Source organism: Erinaceus europaeus, chromosome X (genome assembly GCF_950295315.1).
Source record: "Erinaceus europaeus chromosome X, mEriEur2.1, whole genome shotgun sequence".
Lineage (NCBI taxonomy): Eukaryota > Metazoa > Chordata > Mammalia > Eulipotyphla > Erinaceidae > Erinaceus > Erinaceus europaeus.
In genome coordinates this window covers 88,515,286-88,540,692 of record NC_080185.1, presented here as the reverse complement: position 1 = coordinate 88,540,692, position 25,407 = coordinate 88,515,286, and the positions used below count along the sequence as shown (strand labels likewise).

The window sequence follows — 25,407 nt, the reverse complement described above, 5'->3', positions numbered from 1 at the left end:
GAGAGAGAGAGAGAGAGACCATAGCACTGAAGTTTCTGTCAGTGCAGTAGAGTGGAGGCTGGGCTCGAACCTGGGTCACACACATGGCAACACAGCATGTTATCCAAGTGAGCTATTCCATTGGACCCATTTTTATATTCTAAAGCTTTTCCTAAGCCCTGACTGATTTTTTTTTTCTCTACCACCTGAGCCTAAGAGTCAAGTTATCCCAGGTACAGACTTTGAGAATGTTCTTGCTAATCCTTAGATTTGTGACAATCCCATGGAGCATTCTTATCTTAACTAAAAATGGTTTATAAGACATCTGGTTCTCATAAGAGTTTTGCTATTTGGGACACACACACACACACACACACACACACACACACACACACACACACACACACTTTCTGTCCTATCGACTTACTTCGAGCTTAAGATCTTATGTCTCTAGATTTTAAAGTCTTAGGGCTTTTCAATTCCTGCTGTGTATAGTTCAGAGTCCAGTTTGTCATGAGTTGCATAGTCAACATATTATTGAGCTTGTGAAAGTCACTTAGGACATGACATGGGTACATTTCCCATGTATTAAAATGGTTGCCTCTGAGACAAAGCATTGCCAATTAATTAGCAATTTAAAATCTGTGTGTGTCAGCTATTCAAAGGACACTTTTTTTTTTTTTTTTGTGCATTCACTGTTCATCAGCAGAATGAAAGCAACACCATGGGAAATCTCATTAACTTTGAGCATCGAATGTAGACAATTCTAAACTACTCTGAATTTTTATATTTTCTGACAAATTTCACTTATTTATTTTTGTCACTAGGGTTATCACTGTTGCTCAGTGCCTACATGAATTCACCATTCCCAGTGGCTACCCCCCCTTTTCTTTCTTTTAAATAGAGGGTGAGAGACAGAGAGAGAGAGAGAGAGAGAGAGAGAGAGAGAGACAGAAGAAGAGATACCTATAAAACTGCTCCTCTACTCGGGAAGCTTCACCCCTGAAGATGGAGACTAGAAGCTTGAACCCAGGCCCTTGCACATGTGTACTCTGCTGGTTGCACCACCGCCCAACCCTTTGCTTTAAATTCTTAAATAACAATTGATTTTTAGCATTTTAGGATGTTCCTGCAGAGCAAGATAGATAGCTATGTCACTATTTCAAAGGGAACAAATAGGAGAAGAGAGAAAGTAAACTTTACCAGTGACAAAACTGAAAGAATGCTTGGTTTGGGCATATGAACCCTGAATGGATTAAGCTGTCACGACCTAGAAAGTAAAACTTTCTATACCTCTTGATAGCCTCAGATATTTTAGCAGACTTTTAAAAAAAAAATCAAGCGATATAGTTCTGATGTCATTTAGTATCTATGATGGTTGTACAGGGGTTTGTGGGATCAAGTCTTGGCATCTGCTTGACCTGAAGCACAACCCCAAATAGTAAACCTCAATTGTACTTTTACCACTCACATAACCCCATGCTTATTTATTCTCTGAAAAGCAGCCACATTACTTACTGTGAACCAAGAGACCATTCTTGGATTGTTTTCTAGGGCAGAAAGAAAGCACCTGGAATAACCAAAACAGATAGATGCTGTAAAAAAGTCTTAGCTGAGTAGAGTGCTTACTATCATTGCAATACTGTAAATGCACATGGGTTTGATGAAGACTCAACAACATCAGAGTTCTTGATCATGCTGGTTCAACCAAAAATTATTTAAGAGGAAATTCCAAATTAGGGGCCGGGTGGTGGCACACCCAGTTGAACATGCAAATTACAGTGTGCAAGGACCCGAGATTTGAGGCCCTCTCCCCATCCCCACCTGCAGGGGGAAAGCTTTGCAAATGGTGAAGCAGAGCTGCAGGTGTCTCTCTGTCTCTGTCCCTCTCCATCTCCTCCTCCTCTCTTGATTTCTGACTATCTCTATCTAACAAATAAATAATTTTAAAAAATTAAAAAGAAAAAAAAAGAAATTCCAAATTGATCTTAATTCCTAGATGACTTGTCTTTGTGTTTCATCGCTGTTGAAAATTGAGCTTCTAAAAGCAAAGGTAGATGTGCATGGAATATACCTATGTTTTCTGTTTTCTCTCTAGATTACCAATAAAAGCAAAGAGTCAACGTGGGCCTTGATTCACAGTGTGAGTGATGCTTTCTCCGGCTGGTTGTTGATGCTACTTATTGGGCTTTTATCAGGTATGGTAAACTGAGTTTTTATATTAAACCACTTTATTGGGAAAATGATGATTTGCAGGTCAGTTGCTGGTAATTTGGCACCGTTTTCTATCTCCTCATATTATGTCCCACTCTTCCCCCAAGTCGTGAACTGTATTGAGGGCTGTGCTTTACTGGTTTCCTTCATGAAATGATTTTCTGGTGGTGCAGTCCATTGAGTACACATGCTACCATGCACAAAGACCCAGGTTCAAGCTCCCATTCCATACTTGCAGGGGTGGGGGGAGCTTCACAAATGGTAAAGCAGTGCTGCAGGTCTCTCTCCTTCTCTGTCTCCCCCTTTCCCTCTCAATTTCTCTCTGTCTCCTAAGTAAATAAATTAACAAACAAATACAAAGAAATGAATTGTGGATGGGGGAGATAGCATGTGATTATGCAAAAAGACTCTCAGGCCTAAGGTTCCAAAGCTCCAGGTTCAATCCCCTATACCGCCAGTAGCCAGAACTGAGCAAGCTCTGGTAATTAATTAATTAATTAATTGTTGGTGAGCCTTATGGAGGTTTCATTTCCCCATCTGTAAAGGAGTACTAATACTTGCATCTGTTACCTTGAGGGCTTGAAGTTAAATGAGAAAATGCTGTTAGCTCTTTTTTTCTTTTTCTTTTCTTTTTTTTTTTCCTCCAGGGTTATTGCTGGGGCTCAGTGCCTGCACTACTAATTCACTGCTCCTGGAAGTTATTTTTCCCATTTGTGTTGTCCTGGTTGACCTTGTTGTTGTTATTGCTGTTATTGTTGTTGTTGTTGGATAGGACATAGAAAATAAAGAGAGGAGGCAGCGACAGAAAGGGGGAGAGAAAGACACCTGCAGACCTGCTTCACCACTTGTGAAGTGACCCTCTTGCAAGTAGGAAGCGGGGTTAGGGGGGCCTTGAATCGGGATCCTTGCGCTGTTCTTTGCACTTGGCGCCATGTGTGCTTAACCTGCTGTGCTAGGGCCCGGCCTCCATTAGCTCTTTCTTTTGCCTCTTGTCTTGAAAACAAGTTACTGGAGATAATTATTTTTTAAGATTTTTTATTAGTGATTCAACAGTGGTTTAAAAGATTATAAGATTACAGGGATATAGTTCCACACTGCACAAAAGTTGTATGTGTCTACCTCCCCAATAATAACCATGATAATTCTCATAAAATCTTAGAGACAGTTTGGTTAATTGTGTTTTTTTTTTTTTTATCTCTCATTTGCAAGCTCATGCATTTCAGTTTTCTAGTATTTGTCTTTTACCTGCTTAGTTACTTCACTAAGCATATTCACCTTCAGTTGTCTATTTTGTCCTGACGGAAATATCATCTTGAAAATTATTAATCATTTAATAGTGATTGAGAAGATAATAGGAGTGTAGTTCTACATCACTACTACCACTAAACTTCTGTGCCACTTACCTCCCCTCAACAATAACTACCATAGTTCTCCCAAGGTTGTTGAGATGGGTTGACAGTTTTTTTTTTGCAAGTTCATGTGTTTCAATACTCTGTATTCCACATATTCCAGTAGTTGTCTTCCATTTCTTTAGTTACTTCACTAAACATAATCACCTCCATTTCCATCCATTTTTCCCCGAAGGACACAGTATCATATTTTTAATTGCAGAGTAGTATTCCATTGAGTATGAGTTCTATAACCATATATATATTTTAAACCAGAGCACTACTCGGCTATAATTTATGGTGGTGCGGGGGACTGAACATGGAACACTGGAGCTTCAGGCATGAGAATTTCTTTTCCCAATCATCGTGCCCCCTATAACTTCTTTTATCTATTTATCTGTTGATGGACATTTAAGCTGCATTCACTCTTTGGTTATTGTGAATAATGCAGCTGTCAACAAAGGGGTGCATATGTCAAGAGTCCTTAGACAAATAAAAATGAGAATTACAATCCAGCAATATAACTCTTAGGCATATATTCAAGGGACATGAGACAGTTATTTTTTTTAAAGTCATACTTTATGGGACCTGGGAGAGAAAAGGATTTCCAGAGAAACTTTGTAATTATTTCTTAAACATTTATTCTCTCATCTGGTGGTGAAGAAAGTCAGGTCAGATATGGCTCACACCCTCAAGAAGTGTACAGTCAGTTATGATGAAATATATATATATATTTTTTTCTGGTGATCAAGAGGGGACAGTGCCAACTGTCTTCTTCACTTTCCTGGTAATATGCAATCTAAATAATCATAATAGTATACTTGGTGTGCAAATACAGTTGTAAAGCAAGTGCACCAGCTTACTTCCTGTCCATTACGGAACGAAAAAAACCAGGACCACCAAGTAGATGTGCTAAGAATTATATCCTTATGACACTCAAAAATGGGCCTAGGAAGATCTAGAATGTTCAGCTAAACTAGAACTTGGGTGGGAAGCTTGGAGGTGGATAAGATGCAGTAGATACTTAACAACACAGTCCTTAGTTTCTGACAGCCTAGATTTAAATCCGAGCCCCCCACACTTGTGAGTTTTGAGATTTGGCAAATTTGTGACTCTAAGGAGCTCAAGTTTACTTATCTGTAAGAGGGGAAGAATAGGAGCCCCTATGTGACTCTCAGAGGATAAAATGATTACAGCAAATGAGAAATGCCTCTTTCCTACCTGAGTTTTCAAAGCTTGTTTATGGCAGGGATTGGTAATTCTTGTTTTTGTTTTTTGTTTTTCCCTTAGAGGGCCCACTAGTGAATATTCTAGGATTGATTTATTTGTTTTAAATCTTTGTATTTTATTTTATATTTTTATCAGAACAGAGATAAATCTGTAGGGTAGGGGGAGTTAGAGAGAGAGACAGACAGACAGAGAGAGAGAGAGAATCTCCTGCAGGCCTGCTTCAGCACTTGTGAAATTTTCCCCTTGCAGATGGGGACTAGGGACTTGAACCCAAGCCCTGTTGCATGGTAACATGCACTCAACTGGGTATGTCACCACCCAGCCACTATTCTAGGATTTATAAGTCAAGTAAGCTGTGTAGTGCAAGAGCAGCTGTAGTCAATAAATAAACAAGTGAGGTAAACTACAGCCCCGCCCCCCCGAAAAAAAACACCTTTTTATTTATAAGCATAGATGACAGTCAGATTTAACTTTGGGACATAGTTTGTAAGCCCTGGTTTTAATGTTACGCCTTCTGGCTCATGCAGAGAGAGATAGCCTAGCCAATTTGTAGATGACAAGTGATCTGTAATGTCAACTATTGTGCAGAGACTCTGAAGAAAAGGAAGAGGACTTAGAAAAAGCTTTGCGGTTAAGCAGTTAGGATTGACCTGGGAATGCCATCTTGGGTGATTATTAGGCACCATATTTCAAGGGATGGCAGTGTAGAAACTTTGGAGCTATATGGTAATCACTGGAAGGAAAGAAGGGACAGAAGCTTGATGTGGTAGCAAAGACAAAATAAAATGTCTTATTTTATAAAAATGGTTTTGTTTATTTATGTATTTATTTTAATTAGCGGGGCGCAAAGAGAGTTAGGGACAGAGACCAGAACACTGTTTAGCTCTGGGCAATGGTGGTGCTGGGTGATTGATCCTGGGACCTCAGAGTGTCAGGTGTCAAAGTCTTTTGCAGAACCATTATGCTGTCTGTCCAGCACAGCATCTTACTATTATTATTTTATTATTGCTATTTTGTTTTAAAATCATTTTAGTATCCACCAACATGTTTCTGTGGGACTGATTGTTTTAATAAGTGTTACTACAATGAACATGTAGATACACATTTTTTTCTTAAAAAATTTTTTTATATTTATTTATTTTCCCTTTTGTTGCCCTTGTTTTTTATTGTTGTCGTAGTTATTTTTGTTGTTGTTATTGTCGTCGTTGTTGGTTAGGACAGAGAGAAATGGAGAGAGGAGGGAAAGACAGAGAGGGGAGGTAAAGATAGACACCTGCAGACCTGCTTCACTGCCTGTGAAGCCACTCCCCTGCAGGTGGGGATCTGGAGGCTCAAACCAGGATCCTTACACCGGTCCTTGATACACTTCTTTATCTAGGAGTGATAACAAACTAGCAAGATTGTATGCACTTTTGAGTTACAGTTGTTAAAACTACATGAACATTTGAACAAATACTGTGTGTATCAATATTTGGAATTTTATTTTCTCCATTGTTATTTGTGATTAAATAGTGGGTTACAAGATTATAAGTATACAAATTATAGTTCCACACCACATCCACCACCAAAGTGTCTGTGATTCCCACCCTCCTACCTCCTAAAGATAACCACCGTAGTTCTTATAAAGTCTCTGCAACAGTTTGCTTCTGTCTTTGTATCTCTCACAAGGTCATGTTTATCAATTCTCTAGATTTCACCACATATGAGTGAAGCCATCCAGTAGTTGTCTTTCTTTTCTTTTTAGTTGGGAGTATTATGGTTTATAGGTAAATAAAGTTTAATACATGTGTAAGATTTCTCAATTTTCTGCAAGAACACTCTCAACCCCAGCCTGGGTCTTCCTCTACCATTGTGTACCAGGACCTGAAATCCCCTCCACCCATCCCCAGAGTCCTTTATTGGTGCAGACAACAAACCCACTCTAAGTTATACTTTGTGTTTCCCCTTTCTGTTCATACTTTTCAACTTCAATCCATGAGTGAGACCATCCCATACTTATCCTTCTCTTTCTGGCTTATCTCAATTAGTATAATTCCTTTAAGTTCCATCCAAGATGAGGTGAAGTAGGTGAATTCATCATTCTTATTTTATTTCTTTATTGGGGGATTATTGTTTTACATTTGACAGTAAATATAATAGTTTGTACATGCACAACATTTCCCAGTTTTCTGCATAACAATACAACCCCCACTAGGTCCTCTACCATCATGTTCCAGGACCTGAATCCTCTCCCCACAGAGTCTTTTACTTTGTTGCAATACACCAACTCCAGTCCAAGTTCTGCTTAGTGTTTTCTCTTCTGATCTTGTTTTTCAACTTCTGCCTGTGAGATCATCCCATATTCTTTCTTCTGTTTCTGACTTATCTCACTTAACATAATTCCTTTAAGCTCCATCCAAGATGGAGTGAAGAAGGTGACATCACCATTTTTAATAACTGAGTAGTATTCCATTGTGTAAATATACCACAGCTTGCTCAGCCACTCATCTGTTGTTGGACACCTGGGTTCCTTCCAGATTTTGGCTATCACAATTTGTTCTGATATGTATTCATAGGTATACACAAATCTTTTTGGATGGGTATGTTTGGTTCCTTAGGCTATATCCCCAGGAGAGGAATTGCAGGGTCATAGGGTAGGTCCACTTCTAGCCTTCTGAGAGTTCTTCAGACTGCTCTCCACAGGGGTTGAACCAACTGACATTCCCACCAGGAAAAGTAAGCCCCCACACCTATGGACATCTGATCTTTCACAAAGGTGTCCAGACTATTAAATGGGAAAAGGAGAGTCTCTTCAACAAATGGTGTTAGGGAAAATGGGTCAAAACTTGCAGAAGAATGAAACTGAACCACTAATATTTCACCAAACACAAAAGTAAATTCCAAGTGTATCAAGGACTTCAATGTTAGACCAGAAACTATCAAATACTTACAGGAAAATATTGGCAGAACTCTTTTCAAATTTCAAAGAATTCATCATTCTTTTTTTAAAAATTTCTTTATTGGGGAATTAATATTGGGGAATGTTTTACACTTGACAGTAAATACAATAATTTCTACATGCATAAGAATTCATCATTCTTAACAGCTGAGTAATATATATATGTCAACTTTGTCAGCCACTCATCTGTTCTTGGACACCCAGGATGGTTCCAGGTTTTGGCTATTACAAGTTGTGCTGCTGTGAACATAGGTGTATACAGATCTTTTTAGATCAGTGTTTTTGGTTCCTTAGTACGCATACCCAGTAGAGGGATTGCTGGGTCATAGAGTAGGTCCATTTCTGAGTGTTCTCCATACTGCTCTCCATAGGGATTAGACAAATTCATTTATTTATTTTTAAGAGTGATTCAATATTGATTTACAAAATAAGATAAGAGGGATATAATTCCACACTGTTCCCACCACCAGAGTTCTGTGTCCGTATTCCCTCCACTGGAAACTGCAGTAATTCTCCCAAGGTCACAGATATGAGTTTACTGTTATTTCTGTAATATATATATATATATATATATATATATATATATATATATATATATATATATATATATGCCCTTTTTTATGGTCCTGACTTCCTTTCTAAGTCACACCTACACCTGTTGTTACTTCCAAATGTCCTTCCTTTTTTCCTCTTCTCTCTCTGGGTCTTGGTGGAATTGGAGTTTAGAGCCCTCTGGTCATCTTCCCATAACATTTCTCCCCTCTGGGAGTATGGACCAAAACTCTTTATGGAGTGCAGAAGGAGGAGTTCTGCTTTCAAAGTGGTGATTTGACTTGGTGATTCAAGTATGAAAAACCATTAACACCAACTGCCTGCTGGAAGGTAGGCAGAATATCCCTAACTTTCAAATGTATTTCTTGTCACTGGGTGGCCAGTGAATATTTTTCCTTCCTTCATACACACAGGGTATTTTAATTTTAAGCACTCAAGAACAATAATGGAAACAGTGTGTCTGAAGGTGCAGACAATCTGGGAATGCAGGGGCTGTCAATATCGTGACGGTTTTTGCTATTTCTCTATAGCACAATTTTGCACTGTGTTATTTCTTTGCGCCAGAGTTTGTTCATCTGGACACAAGAACTTTTTTTTTTTTTTAAGAAGGTCAAAATCAGAAGTCCTGTAATTGTCTTAACTCTGACATTCTACTAAATATCAGTTCACTATTCATTTTCTCATAAGTTTCTTTAACAAATATTCTTTTTTCTCATATAAATTATTTTTAAATCATTTATTTAGGGAAGTAATGATATACAGGACAGGTGTTATCTCATGGATAGGGATCTCCCCCCCAGATATTTTATTTATTTGTTGTTTTCCTTTTTTTTTCTTTTTTAAGTTTTTATCTTTCTTTCTTTATTGGATAGAGACCGTCAGAAATCAAGAGGGAAGGGGCAGAGAGAGAGGATGAGAGACAGAGAAACACCTGCAGCACTGTTTTCACCACTCACAAAGCTTTCCCCCCTGAGGACTGGGGGCTCGAACCTGGATTCTTGTGCATTGTAACATGTGTGCTCCACCACACAGCCCCACCCAAGCCCACAATTTATTTATTTGTTAACAAGGGAGAGAATGGGAACACCACTCTGGCATATGTGGTGCTGACATCTGAACTCAGGATCTCTCGAACTCTTCTGTAGCATCATCCCCACCCCCCGCCACCTGTCAATGTTTTGTATATACTACTGTTTGCTCCTTCTCACTAAGAAAACTTTAGAATGTTCATGCCCTGAACACAAGAACCTTTTTCTTAATCTTTATACATGGTGAGAAAAAAAGTAATATTGCATGAACTCAAGTATCTTTGTGCATCAATATTTATCAATTATTTTTTGATTTTTCTATTTTTTCTGTGGTGCTCAGAGCCTACATGGTGAATCCACTCCTCTCAGTGGCCACTTCCCACCCTCCTTTTCTCTCTCTTTTCTTTCTTTGTTCTTTTCTTTGTTCTTTTTTATAGAGACAGGGGAAGGAGAGATCTAGAAAGAGAAAAATCTGCAGCAATGTCTCACTGCTCATGAAGCTTCCTCCCTGCAGCTGGAGACTGGGGACTTGAACCTGGGTCTTAGTGCATGTGTGCTCTACTGGGGGCACCCTTACCCACCCGCTATATTGATAAACTCTCAAGGAACATCATCTTTACGCTATACACCAGCTTAAAGTGACATCCATCCTTCCCCAAGTGTCCCCTGTGTAGAAACTCTGCAGACACAGTGGGTACAAATGAAGCTGACCATCAGGAGTGTGGCAATTGAATGGAATTGTATACACGTGTCCGTGATTACAGTTTCTTTGCCCTGATTCATTGCATTCTGTCTACAAAAGATCAAAGCTGCAGACCCTGAACTTAACTCTGGCCTTTCCCTTCCTACCTTCCAATCAGGTTCATTGGCTGGCTTGATCGATATCTCTGCTCATTGGATGACAGACTTAAAGGAAGGGATCTGCACTGCGGGATTCTGGTTTAACCATGAACACTGTTGCTGGAACTCTCAGCATGTCACCTTTGAAAACAGAGACAACTGCCCAGAGTGGAACAGCTGGTCCCAACTTATCATCAGTACAGAGGAGGTAACCTGTATTGGAGATTTCTGAACCCTTCTTTCATGGTTGCACTAACTTTATTCCCTCACACTCTTCCCCTGCTCACCCCCACCCTCAGTGGCAATGGTAAGATCACCCCTTCTTTCCTTGTGTCTTGGAAAGAGGAACCAGAGCCAGCTGATCTTTCTTGGTGGTTCACACACAGCCCTGTTCTCATCTCTCCTAATGTGCCATGTTGTCTGGAGCTCACATGGGACTTTACATTTTGTTTTAAATAAACTTGTTTCCCTCCCCCCTCCTAGTTGTTAGTCCAGTTGGCTGAATCCGTACTTCTCCAATACTTTCACTGGAAAGATTAGTCAGTCAACAGGTTGACTATATAACTTGTATCAAAGGATGGAGTGGATTAAAATGTTTTTATTTTATTCATCCAAAAGTAACTCCCCCACCCAGTATTGCATCAGAACATTTAAAAAAAAGTTATGGTATATAAACCCAGGAATAAAATCTCCCTTAGTCCCATGTCAAGATTAAATCAGCATTTTTACTAGTCCTTTCTATTGGTCTGTTTTTTTTTCCCTTTCTTTTACAAACTTTAGAATAATAGAATTATTTATTTGTTTCCTAAGAAAGAAAGAGAGACCAGAACACCACTCCATTATATGTGGTACTGGGGCTTGAGTTCAGGGACGTCCTCATGGCTATAAGCTCTGTGCTCTGTTGGCTGGGCCTCCTCCCAGGGGCCTGTGTTCTTCAATGCCAAAGTAATTTTTATTTCTAGTTGCTGAGCTTCTGTTACCACTTGGTTGTGTGTTACATTCACTTCCCCCTCCCCCCTCCAAAAGCCAAACACACAAAATCAAACAGAGGTGAATTTTCAGCAACTGAAACAAGCACTTGGTCTCCTATACTTCGTACTCACCCACTGTTGGTGGAAGCCTAGGATCTGCTTGGTAATTTTCAGTTTTATTTATTTAATCTGTGTTATCATGGGAGATTTGCCATTCCAGGTTGACTCTTCCAGAGTAAAACAGAAACAGGGAGAGAGGGACAGACACCACAGCTTCCTCTAGTGTGGTAGGGGGCAGGCTTAAACCTGGGTAAAATTTTTTTATTTTTATTTTTAAGGTTAAAGAGAGAGAGAGAGAGAGAGAGAGAGAGAGAGAACACCAGAATTTGACTGGCACATGGGATGCTGGGACTCAAAGTCAGGTTCTCACTCTCAGGAGTCAAATACTTAATCCACTGCACCAACTCCCAGACACCCATTAAACTTTATTTTTATACCTCAATACCTTGATTCACAACCATTTTGAAATAGCACCTACACACACACACACACACACACACACACACACACACACACACACACCCTCACTCCATCAAGGAAAAGAAGGATATGTAAATAATGTATATGTCAATTGCATATTAGTTTGGATAAAGAGTTCAATAAAAGGGTTCAATGAAAGATAGGTATCATGTGTGTGATAGGATTTAAATCTATGCTTCTCCAACTGGTTTATAGTTAATGGACCGTTTCAATGAAAGATAGGTATCATGTGTGTGATAGGATTTAAATCTATGCTTCTCCAACTGGTTTATAGTTAATGGACCGGTTCAATGAAAGATAGGTATCATGTGTGTGATAGGATTTAAATCTATGCTTCTCCAACTGGTTTATAGTTAATGGACCACAGGATGGGTAAAACCACAAGATAAACTATGAGCCTTTCCAGAATATAAGTTTTTTCCTGAGTATTTGATTGTGTGTGTGTGTGTGTGTGTGTGTGTGTGTGTGTGTATGTGAAAACTTGAACATAAACACTAGAGCAGGAATGCACAGTGCCTGTTAAGGTGCTTGTTAAGATAAAGCACCTTTATTTCAGTTGCTTCCCGATACTCCACCCTGCAGTCTTGAACTACTCTGCTAGGATAAGAATGCTTGGGTAGACAAGTTTGAGGAATTCTAGGATTTGGAGTCTGTGTGTATGTGTTTTCCTTTGCTTTTTCATTTGACTTTTGTTTTTGAAGTCATTATAGACTCACAGGAAGTTGCAAAACAATGTACAGGGACGTCCTTTATATCTATCCTTCAGTCAGCTTCCCCCAATGGTCACATATTGGGCAACTGTAGTGCAGTAAGTAGGAAAACAAGGAAATCAGAGTTAGTTGTTTTTGTTTTTTTTAAATTTTTTTACGCAGGGTTATCGCTAGGTCTCAGCGTCTCCATGACTCTCCTGTTCCTGGTGGCCATTCTTATTCTTTTCCTTTTCAGAGAGAGACAGAGAGAGAGAAATAAAGGGAGGGAAGGATAGAGAGAGAGAGAGAGAGAACTGCAACACTGCTGTGCCAATCCTGAAGCTTCCTTCCTGTAGGTGGAGACCAAGGGCTTGCACCTGACTCTTCAGTCATGATGACATGTGTGGTCTACCCCTACTCAGTCCCCAGTCCACAGATGTCATTGTGCTAGTGTTTGTATTAATCGATACGTGCATGTGTATGTAACTCTCAGGAATTATTTTACCACATTTATAGACTTGTTTAACTATGAGCACAGTCAAGATAATAGAGCTACTGTTCTAATACAAGTTTCCCTCATTGCTACCCATTTATAGCTCTCTCTGTGTGTATGTGTTTGCATGTATTTAAGTGTTCCAAAAATAACTCTCCAACTGGAGCTTGATTTTTTTTTTTTTTTGAGTAACACGTTTCTCTGCCTCTCCATTTTATGAAGGGATTTTTGATTAAGGAAAGAGTCCTGGAGGTTCCTTTTTTCCTTCTCTTTATTGGGGAATTAATGTTTTCCAGTCGACAGTAAATACAATAGTTTGTACATGCATTTCTCAGTTTTCCACATACAGTACAACCCCCCACTAGGTCCTCTGTCATCCTTTTCCAGGGCCTGTACTGCCCCCTGTTGTACTCTTTTACTTTGGTGCAATACACCAACTAGTCCTGGAGGTTTAAGGAGAGATCTCCTGCCAAGAATTTGGCCCCCAGCTCTCTGCTTCTAGCCAATTACACCAACTTTCCTGTTCCCCTTCTTTTTCTTGTTTCCTACCAGTGAGGTCTTCTTCCTCCTTGACTGCATGAGAAAGACGAAGAGCAGTTAGTTATATGTCCCTTTGAGGGACAAAAATAATGGAAAACCGCTGCTCAAACTATCAGGGAAAAAACAAAGCAAAACAAAACAAAACAAAAAAACATAACCATTCTGGTTTACCTTGACTAACTCAGTGGATTATTAAAAAAAAAAACGTAATTTATTAGACTGGCAAAATAGCTCTCTTGGATTGCTTTCACTCCTACTTTGCCATGCTGTGACCCTTGGAAGAACCTTTGGTGCTATAGTTTCTTTCCTTCAGTCTCTTTCTCTCTATCTAAAACAGTCAGCTCAGTATGTTGAAGGCCCAGTGATGACAAAAACTAGTAAAAATATGTATTTATTTATTAATGAGAGCAAGGGGGATATATAGAGATAAGTAGAAAGAAAGAAGGAGGGGGAGTGAGGGAGAGAGGGGTACTGAATCTATCAGAACATCACTCTGGCATATGGTACCACTCTTATTTTTTAGTTTTGATTATTGATTGGATAGAGACAGAAATTGAGAGGGAAGGGGGAGATAGAGAGGGAGAGAGAAAGAGAAACACCAGCAGCATTGCTCCACCACTCGTGAAACTTCCGTACCCCCTGGCTTGAACCCAGATCCTTAGACATGGTAATGTGTGTTTTCAGCTGGTTGTGCTACTACCTGCCCCCCTAGATTTAATAGAGGTCTCTTATTTTTCTGACCTTCTTTCCTGAAAGAAAATCCATTACTCAGAAGAACTGCATGTCTTGCTGGAATTGCTTGGACTAAAACAAGGTTCAATTTTCTTTTCTTTTTAATTCTATTACAGGGAGCCTTTGCCTACATTGTCAATTATTTCATGTACGTCCTCTGGGCTCTCCTGTTTGCCTTCCTTGCTGTGTCTCTTGTCAAGGTATTTGCTCCTTATGCCTGTGGCTCTGGAATCCCTGAGGTGAGTCTCCTTACAAAAAGGTTTATAAGTAGTAGTGATAATGAACCCCTTTGTGGTTAAAGTCCTTGAACATATATAACCCAGCATATATGGTGATATGAAAATAATCGGGATTAGATCCTAAAGCTATCTCTGATTTGTCTCTTTTAAAAATATATTTATTTATTTATTATTGGATAGAGACAGAGAGGAATTGAGAACGGAGAGGGGGAATATGGAGAGAGAGAGACAGACAGAGACCTGCAGACCTGCTTCACCACTCATGAAACAACCCCCCACCCACCCCCGCAGGAGGGGATGGGGATTGAACCTGGGTCCTTGCACACTGTAACATGTGCACTTAACCAGGTGCGCCACCGCTTAGCCCCTCATGATCTATAATTTCTCTAGGTCTCCTCTCATACCTTCTCCAAGCCTTGTCCATCAAGGCATTCAATTGAGCTGATTCTGTGCTTTCCATGGGCTTTTGGTGAACTAGGTCCTGAAAAACCTTCTGAAGAAGCAGTTGGTAGATACCAAGATTCTACTGCCCTCCCAGGACTATTGACATTATCCACTTGCATAGAGCAACTAAGCTATTTTTTATTAGTGATTTAACAATGATTAACAAGATTGTAAGATAACTGGGGTAAAATTCCATACAATTCCCACCACCAGAGTTCTGCATCCCATCCCCTCCATTGGAAGCTTCCCTATTCTTTTTTTAAAAAAAATATTTAAAGATTATTTATTTACTAGAAAGGTAGGAGAAGAGGGAGAAAGCACTAGACGTCACTCTGGTATATGTGCTGGCGGGTATCCAACTCAGGACCTTATGCTCGAGAGTCTAATGCTTTATCTACTGTGCCACCTCCCAGACCACTTCATATATGTGTAGAAATAATAGTCAACTTTTTGTTTTTGTTAGTGATTTAGTGTTATCTGGGTGATTTAGTGTTGGTTCACAAAATTAGAAGGTAACAGGGGTGTGGTTCTGTGCCATTCCCACCACCAGAGTTCTGTGCCCCCATGTCCTCTCTGCTTCTTAATCAAGTCAGACTTACACAGTTTCTTTGAGGACCAAGTTTGTGCTAACCTTTGATAATGTAAGGAGAGAAAGCATCATTCCTTTTGCTCATAGTAGCCCCCTTCCCAGTTAAAGAACGCCCTCACTCCAAGAACTTATGAAAGTGTAAAGAATGGTTTTTAATTTCTTGGGCTCCCTCCCAAACTGATTTCACTGTAGGTCAAGCATTTATATGTCATTTGTTCAAAAGGTAGTTTCTATAATGAGGACCAGCTTGTTGCTTAATAACCTTAGGTACTTGTTCAAGTCCACACCCAATCTCCCTGTGTTTGACTTGCAGATAAAGACCATCTTGAGTGGTTTCATTATCAGAGGCTATCTGGGTAAGTGGACCCTGATTATCAAAACCATCACCTTGGTGCTGGCAGTGTCCTCTGGCTTGAGTCTGGGCAAAGAGGGTCCCCTAGTCCATGTGGCTTGCTGCTGTGGGAACATCCTGTGTCATTGCTTCAACAAATACCGGAAGAACGAAGCCAAGCGCAGAGAGGTAATAACAAAGCTTTAACATACATTATCTGTCTATCTGTCTGTCTGTCTATCTATCTACCTTTCTCTCCCCACTGTAGAAATTATGCAGCCATTTAAAATAAGGAGCTAGGGGTCAGGCAGTGTCACACCCAGTTGAGCACACACATCAGCATGTGCAAAGCCCTGGGTTCAAACCCTTGGTCCCCACCTGCAGGGAGGAAGCTTCATGAGAGATGAAGTAAGTTCTGCAGGTGTCTCTATCTCCCTCTGTATTCTCCGTCCCTTGTCAAATAAAGCAGAAAATAAATAAATGGGAAAAAATGACTTCCAGGAGCAGACACCAAGCCCTAGGGATAACCCTGGTGATGAAAAGGTAAAATAAAATAAAATAAAATAAAATAAAATTGCTGATCCTATAATATACAAAGAATAATAACTATAAAATATCATCAAGTCTTAAAAATGATTTTGGAATAATGTGCCAAGCATCATTCAATGAATGCCTTTTATTGTTTTAATTATATTTTTAATCACTTTGTTTAGGAACTGTCATAGGGCACGGTTCTTCATCTCCCTAAAATAGATGTTAACACAACTCACCCTCTCCTCCTCTGTCGTAATACATTGGATGCCAAAGCCCTCCTAGCCCCCCACCCTTCTGAGTTCCTGGATATGCTTCTATAGACCAATGAATTAAAATTTCACCCTGCATTCCACCTGACTGTTTTTCTTTTTAAATTAATTCATCAATTAACCTTTGCCACCAGGACTATTGCTAGGGTCCACAAATCCAACCGCTTTCAGTGGCCTTCTTTTCCCCTTTTATTTTTGACTTGGTAGGACAGAAGGAAATTGAGACAAGCGGGGGAGATACAGAGGGAGAGAAAGAGAGACGCCTGCAGCACTGCTTCACCACTGCTGTAGGTGGTAACTGAGGTTTTGAACCTGGGTTCTTGCACGTGGTAACATTTGTGCTCAACTGGGTGTGTCATCATCTGGCCTCTCTTTTTAATTTTTTTTTCTTATTGTATAGAAACACACACATATTCTTTGTAAGGTACATTATTTGAAATACATATACAGAATCATAGGCCTGGGTGCAAATAAAATAGATAATAATCAGATTGCTTGACTGTAACTACTAGAGTTCAAATGGAATCATGGAGGTGATTTTTGAAAAAAAAATAAAATAGTTGGGAATATTGAAACTTAAGACATAACATTAAGTATATTAATAGCATCGTTTAATGCCTTTTAAAGTGTATAGATAGGTACCTGCCTAGAAAGAAAATATTTGGACAGTGGATTTGCCTCAGACTATTAAAAATATTTACCTCTGTTCAGTAGGCAAGAGAGTTGATAATGAAGGCCAAGGATTTTAACCTTTTAGTGTATTAGTATGCAATATATATTATGAAATAAGTTAGAAATATAAGACTTTTGTCATCTTTTTGCCACCGAGGGTTTCACTGGGACTCCATGCCTGCACACCACCATTTCCAGTGGCCATTTTCTCGTCCCCCCTTGTCTTTGTCTTCTTCTTTTTCCCTTCCTCCTGCTCCTCCTTCTCCTCCTTCTCCTCCTGCTCCTCCTGCTCCTCCTGCTCTTCTTCCTCTTCCTCCTCCTCCTTCTCCTCCTTCTTCTTCTCCTCTCTCTCTTACCAGCATTATTGCTGGGCTTGGTGCCTGTGAGATGAATCCACCTTTCCTTATGGCTATTTTTTCCTTTTTCTTTTTTTCTATTTTATTTGATAGGATAGAGAGAAATTGAGAGGGGAAGGGAGATAGGGAGGGAGAAAGAGAGACACCTGCCTACCTGCTTTACTGCTTATGAAGCTTCCCCTGCAGGTAGGGACTGGGGGCTTGAACCTGGGTCCTTGTGCTTGGTACCATGTGCATATGCCACCACATGCCCCCCCCTTTAAAAAAGTTTAATATAATACGAGAAACAGATAAAGATAGAGGCTGAGAGAAGCTCTATTCCAGTTTATATGATGCATCCTCCCTGCAGGTGGGGACTGGGGGCTTGAACCTGGGTCCTTGTGTGTGCTCTATTCTTCGAACCAACACCCAAACTCTAGAACTGTTTTCAAGAAATTTTTATTCCTATATAAAATTAAATATAAATTCATCATGTGGGGGAGTCGGGCTGTAGCGCAGTGGGTTAAGCGCAGGTGGCGCAAAGCACAAGGACTGGCATAAGGATCCCGGTTTGAACCCCAGCTCCCCACCTGCAGGGGAGTCGCTTCACAGGCGGTGAAGCAGGTCTGCAGGTGTCTATCTTTCTCTCCTCCTCTCTGTCTTCCCCTCCTCTCTCCATTTCTCTCTGTCCTATCCAACAACGACAACAACAATAATAACTACAACAATAAAACAACAAGGGCAACAAAAGGGAATAAATAAATAAAGTAAATATTAAAAAAAATTCATCATGTGGTTTAGATACCAGCTTTTTCAGCTTTTATTTCTGCCTAACACTACACTGACTTAGTTTCTTGCTGTATTGGATCTCTCTCTCTCTCTCTCTCTCTTTTTCTCTCTCTCTGCCTTTTTCCTATACTCTTCTAAATTAGGCCTGCCACAGCATCTCTGTGGTTGTTCTCATGTTTATACACTTGTTACTGTATATCATTCTAGGAGGGAGAATTTATTTTCTAAATGTTCCAAGTCATTGGCTGCCTTTATTCTGCTATAATCGAGGACTTCAGAAAAATAGTGGCTCTTGGTCTGTTTTCCTTGAGTTGCAAGGAAATCACATATGGAATAAGTTGAGATTAAGGTCATTTTGCTAGAAAGAAATTTTCACAAAATCAGAGCCCAGTCATTTATTCTGAAAATAAACAAAATGAACCGCAAGACCCAGAAGGAAACCCAAAGATGTTGAAATTTCAAATATGGAATCTATTTTGATGGTCCAAAACGGGGAAGTTCCTGGCATATGTAGAAAGGAGAGGGAAACCTAGTAGGAGAGTGATAGGAAAATCTGAGTTAGACTGCTTAGCAGCCTGTCACGGTCAAGGGACTTAAAAGCAGAATTAAACTGATGTGATGGTTTCAGGGGGAATAATATACAACAGAAGCTAATGGGGTGGAAGAAAACATTTTAACTGGCAGGAGAAAAGTGCTGATTGCTGTTAGTTTTGCTCGGGCAGAGGTGACTTTCAACTATAGATTAATGACTACTTTCATAACATAAAATTGGCGTTTTTGTTCAAACACTTCCTTATAATGTTAGGGAAGTTTGGCTTGACTTTATTTTTCTATACTGAGGTCATATATTTCTCTAACAAGACCTCACGAATATTTTAATCCTTAGTTTACGTCCTGTTGCTTCTTTTGAGTTTGAAGTTATCCCCCCCTTTATTTTCACTACCAGTAACAACCCTTTGGAGACCTAGGGCCCTCCCCCCCATCCCAGTTTTTATTTCTGATTAATAGTGGGTTACAAGGGCTGGGTGGTGGCACGTCTGATTGAGCACACATGTTACCATGCACAAAGACCTAACTTCAAGCCCCCAGTCCCACCTGAATGGGAAAGCTTCTGGAGTGGTAAGCAGTGCTGCAGGTATCTCTTTTTCTCACTCCCTCGTTCTCTTTTCCTTCCCTCTTGATGCCTCTGTCTCTAATAAGTAAATAAAACATTAAAAATAGTGAGTTATGAGATGGCAATATTATAAGGTATAGTTCCACACGACAACCACCACCAAAGTTCTATATCCCCACCTTTCTACCTCCAAAAGATAACTCCCATAGTTCTCACAGAGTCTTAGAAACAGTTGTTTGCTTCTATTTTCTTCTTCTTCAACTTCTTCTCCTCCTCTCCCCTTCCTCTCCCCCCCCCACTTTTTCAAGTTCATGTGTACCAATTCTCTGGATTCTCCATATAAGTGAAACCATCTGGTAGTTAGTTATCTTTTATCTCTTTACTTATTTTGCTAATCACCTTCAGTTCTGTCTATTTTGTCCCAAAGGACACAATCTCATCTTTTATTTTTTTATTGCAGAGCAGTATTTCATGGAATTTATATATATATGTGCCATCACTTCTTTATCCCAGGGCCTTGTTAAAATGGGTAGATATGGCTAAGGATAAAGGCAAGTATTTGAGAAGAAAGGGTGTGGACAAAGTATACTCTGCAGTATCAAATTAAAGCAAAGCAGCTACCCTGTTTTGTTTTGCTTTTTTGTTTGTTTGTTTGTTTGGTTTTTGTACCAGAGATCTGGCTTATGATTGTGGGGGGTGGAGGATTGAACCTGGGACCTCGAAGCCTCAGGCATGAGTGTCTTTTTGCATATCTGCTATGCTATCTCCCCTCCCCTTTATTGTCTTTAAAAATGTTAATTTGGGGGGTCTGGCGGTGGCGCAGTGGGTTAAGCACATGTGGCACAAAGCGCAGGGACCGGCGTAAGGATCCCGGTTCGAGCCCCCGGCTTCCCACCTGCAGGGGAGTCGCTTCACAGGTGGTGAAGCAGGTCTGCAGGTGTCTATCTTTCTCTCCCCTTCTCTGTCTTCCCCTCCTCTCTCCATTTCTCTCTGTCCTATCCAACAACGAATTGCGTCAACAAGGGCAATAATAATAACCACAACAAAGCTACAACAAGGGCAACAAAAGGGGGAAAAAATGGCCTCCAGGAGCGGTGGATTCATGGTGCAAGCACCGAGCCCAGCAATAACCCTGGAGGAGGAAAAAATAAATAAATAAATAAAAATGTTAATTTGGACTGCTTTGCCATATACATGGCCCAGGTTTGAACCCAACCCCTACCACATTGAAGGAAGCTTTGGTCCTGTGGTCTCTTTTACTCTGTCTCTCCCTAAAATCATTTATTTGTTTATGTGAGAGAAAGCACTGAGCACTGCTCAGCCTTGGCATAAGGAAGTGCTGGGGAATGCATAAGGAGTCTAGGGTTTCAGGCATATGCAAATCCTATGCCTTAAGGCTGAGATAACCTCTGGCTTCACCCTGACCTTTTGTTTCCCTTTATTTTTTAACTTAAACATAGTCACTGATATTCCCACTCAGGAGTTCCCATTGACTTCATTCAGTTTATATGAAAGCTATTAGGAGTTTTGAGCCAAAACTTAAGGCAAAATTTGAGAGTTTGGAATTCCTTTCTAGCTAGTGAACCAGAGAGTTCAGCTCTCCATCACCACGACCACCACCACCACCTTCTTTCACTACCCTGGGAGTATCCCAGAGAATCCTATCTCTTTATTGTGCTAAGAACATTTTCTTCGCGCAAAGTGCAAGGACCGGCTTAAGGATCCTGGTTCAAGCCCCCGCTCCCCACCTGCAGGGGGGTCACTTCACAGGTGGTTAAGCAGATCTGTAGGTGTCTATCTTTCTCTCCCCTTCTTTGTCTTCCCCTTCCTCTCTCCATTTCTCTCTGTCCTATCTAACAACGACAACATCAATAACAACAACAATAAGTACAGCAACAATAAAAAGACAACAAGGGCAACAAAAGGGAAAATAAATAAATTTTTAAAAAAAATTTTCTTCAGAAATTTTATGACTTGTTTTTTATTTTTTAATACCTCTTCCTACCCCTAAACCATATATCACTCCATAGTAACCAGAAGCTAATGAGAGGACTTTTTTTTTCCTTCTGAGAAGCAGTCTTTCTTTCTTTCTTTTTCTTTCTTCCTCTCTCTCTCTCTCTCTCTCTCTCTCTTTCTTTCTTCCTTTCCTACTCTCTGTCTCTCTGTCTCTCTCTCCAGTTTTGTATTATTAGAGGAGACTTTAACTCTCACTTACAAAGGAATGTGAGTCCTTCATTTCAGTGGCAAACAGGGAGGGGGTATGGGCTCAGGCTCGGGTTCAGTTACTAGGTTAGGAGGACTGGGAATACGGAGCATAATTTGGAATAATCCTGGGCCATGTACATGGCAAACAGCACAGTATCCAAGTGAGCTATCTCATTAGCCCAAATTAACAGGTACCTGTCAAAATTCAAGACAAATAAAAAAACTCCTTACGTGTTTAAGTATGCCAACCATGTGCTTTGAATAGTCAGCCAAAAATGTTCACTGTTAGGGCCGGGTCGTGATGTATCCTGTTGAGCTCACATGCTACAATGTGCAAGGACCTGGGTTCAAACCCCCACATCCCACCTGTAGGGGGAAAGCCTTATGAATAGTGTAGCAGCGCTGCAGGTGTCTCTCTCTCTTTCCCTCTCTAGCCCACCCTCCATTTCTCTCTGTCTCTATCCAATAAGTAAATAAAATATTAAAATAGTATTCACTGTCCAAATCTGTACAACTTGAACTTTATTTCTAATCAATCTGATATGCCATGTGTGGTGTTTTTAGTGTTTAGCGAGCACTAACATTTCTTTGAAGATGTTGGCAGTTCTCTGACTAATTTTGAGTTTTTGCTTATAGGTCTTATCAGCTGCCGCAGCAGCCGGTGTATCTGTGGCCTTTGGGGCACCTATTGGTGGAGTATTATTCAGCCTTGAAGAGGTAACTACTTTGTCCTGACTGTAGCAGATGTGCTTGCTTTCATTTGCTTGTGTTGATACATTTTGCAGTCCAGACATGTGCTGCCTAACTCAACAGTATGCTGTGTGAACTGCCCAAAGGGGGTAGTTTTCATTCTCAGCTTTAATCCCGGCACCACCAACTATAGGCACTGCTAAACCACCTCGCCAGTGCATCTTAGAACTTCATCCAGAGCCCTTCCCCACTAGTAGGGAAAGATAAAAATAGGCTGGGGTATGGATCAACCTGCCAACGCCCATGTCCAGCATAGAAGCAATTACAGAAACCACAACTCTCACCTTCTGTACCCCCCAAAATAATTTGGATCCATATTCACAGTGGGGGAGAAATGATAGTGAGAAGATGACCAGAGGGCTCTGAACTCCAACTCCCATCCGGACCCGGAGAGAGAGAAGAGGGAACAAGGAGGGGCATTTCGATGTAATAATACATGTATACGTGACTTGGAAGTAGTCCTATAGTCTTAGTGATAATATCATCTACCACCACCACCCCTTCAACACCATAGAAAGTTCTGCAGTGCTTCTTGGGTTACTTTGTACCTCTATAGTTTCCACGAACGACTGAGTTGGCTTTCTCCCTTTCTCTTCGCAGGTTAGCTACTATTTCCCCCTGAAGACATTGTGGCGTTCTTTCTTTGCTGCCTTGGTGGCAGCATTTACACTGCGATCCATCAATCCCTTTGGGAACAGCCGCCTGGTTCTGTTTTACGTGGAGTTTCATACCCCGTGGCATCTCTTTGAGCTTGTACCCTTTATTCTACTGGGCATTTTTGGTGGCCTGTGGGGAGCTTTGTTTATCCGCACAAACATTGCCTGGTGTCGGAAGCGTAAAACCACTCAGTTGGGCAAATATCCTGTCATAGAGGTCCTCACTGTCACGGCCATCACTGCTGTCCTGGCTTTCCCCAATGAATACACCCGCATGAGCACAAGTGAGCTCATTTCTGAGCTGTTTAATGACTGTGGGCTTCTAGATTCTTCCAAGCTCTGTGATTATGAGAATCGGTTCAACACAAGCAAGGGGGGTGAGCTGCCTGACAGACCAGCTGGTGCGGGAGTCTACAGTGCCATGTGGCAGCTGGCCTTGACGCTGATCTTGAAAATAGTTATTACCATTTTCACCTTTGGCATGAAGGTGAGAAGATTCTTTTGATCCTTTTTAGAGGTGTATGTAGTTGTGGATTTGTTCGGAAAAATCAAAGTTGCATACAATACTCATAGCTTATTTTGGTACTTCCAGTGTAACCTTCCTGCCTCAGCCCCCCACCCCAAAGTCCTTTCAAGTCAAGGCATCCCCATAAACTTCTTTCAAAAAAAAAAAGACTTACCAGAGCATCACTCCAGCACATGCACTGTTGGGGACTCAACTTAGAGCCCTATACTTTAGCATTCAATGTCCAATACCCATTCATGTCTCCATAACTTCTTGATTGCATCTCTCTTTTTAATCTTTATTTACTTATTTATTATTGGTTAGGGACCGAGAGAAATGGAGAGAGGAGAGAGAGATAGAGAGGGAAAGAGACAGAGAGACACCTGCAGCCCTGCTTCACCACTTGTGAAGCTATCACCCCTGTAAGTGGGAACCAGGGGCTTGAACCCTGGTCCTTGAGCACTGTAATGTGTGCACTAAACCAGACGTGCCACCACCTGACTCTTTGATAATGTCTCTGTCTTAAATTCTTTCAGCTTAACTTTAGACCAAATACAAATTTCAGTGATGAGGTTTTAGGTAAAAATAGTCTCTCCCTTTTTGGTCACAAACATATTTTGCTCCTCAAAAATAATGGTGAGGTATTTATTCAGATGTATTCAGTATTAAAACAAAAATGTGACCAGTACACTAGTGGGCCTTGTAGGCTTACTTTAGAATTTACCAACAAAGCAAAAATACGGGGCTTAACCAAATGAACTTGATGACATCTAGCCATTTTGACCACTGAAATAGCAATTTTCTGTGGCTCAACTTGGTATGTAGCCATACATAGATGGCTGTTATTATCAGTATATTGTTATCAAGAACTTCACAGTTTATGCTAAATGAAACTGTCTAAAGCAAGTATCAATCAGGTCAGTATATTTTACTGTACCTTTACTTTTTAGTACTCATTGTCATTTTCATGGATCAGAATAAACCAGAATGGAATTTTTTTAATCATCTTTATTTATTTCTTGGATAGAGACAGACAGAAATTGAGAGGGAAGGGATGATAGGGAGAAACAGAGACACCTGCAGGCCTCCTTCACTGCTTGTGAAGCTTTCCCCCTGCAGGTGGGGACTAAGGGCTTGAACCTGGGTCCTTGAGCACTATAACATGTATGCTCAACCAGGTGCGCCACCACCTAGCCCCAGGAATTTTTTAAGTGTTCTCTTTCCTAGGTTTTTATGTTTTTTTCCCCTTTTGTTGTCCTTGTTGTTTTAACCTTGTTGTGGTTATTGTTGTTGTTGATGTCGTTCGTTGTTGGATAGGACAAAGAGAAATCGAGAGAGGAGGAGAAGACAGAGAGGGGGAGAGAAAGATAGACACCTGCAGACCTGCTTCACCACCTGTGAAGCAACTCCTCCTTTCTCCACTCCCCCTTCAATTTCTGTCTCTATCCAATTAATTAAACAAACAAAAAAAGACGAGGTTAGAATTCCTAGGCTTACTGGGAAATAGTTAATTTTTTTTTTAAAGCATAGAACCTGGTAGTCAATAAAAGATGATTATTAAGAATTCAGAACTGGGGGAAATAACCATCTATATAATCTCCTTTGCATTGAGAAAAGCTTAATTTTTGCCTCCAGGTCTGTGTTGGTCTGGAAAGTTAAGGATTATACCTGAAGGGACTTGAACCAGAGTAAGCACCTTTGTAGCCTTATTTGCCTGCACATCCCAGAGAACCTCTAATCTCTAAGAGGGTTACAAAAATCTTTACAGCCCCTTGCTAGCACAGTGCAGTTAAATCATCATCAACCTGTTTGCTTCTCAGAGGGTCAGTCTTCCAGCCCTG

General features: G+C 40.5%; 1 protein-coding gene across 4 annotated transcripts in view; it reads left to right on the top strand.

The window, feature by feature from the left end:
* The window catches only part of CLCN5 (chloride voltage-gated channel 5), a 223,616-nt gene that overhangs the window by 186,406 nt on the left and 11,803 nt on the right, over positions 1–25,407 (top strand). For all 4 annotated transcript variants that reach the window (XM_060183590.1, XM_060183591.1, XM_007529429.3 and 1 more), the window contains 6 exons: positions 2,078–2,177; positions 10,190–10,377; positions 14,251–14,373; positions 15,720–15,926; positions 22,292–22,372; positions 23,006–23,548. In XM_060183590.1, coding sequence (XP_060039573.1) covers positions 2,078–2,177; positions 10,190–10,377; positions 14,251–14,373; positions 15,720–15,926; positions 22,292–22,372; positions 23,006–23,548 — 1,242 coding nt within the window. The remainder of the gene's footprint in view (positions 1–2,077; positions 2,178–10,189; positions 10,378–14,250; positions 14,374–15,719; positions 15,927–22,291; positions 22,373–23,005; positions 23,549–25,407) is intronic.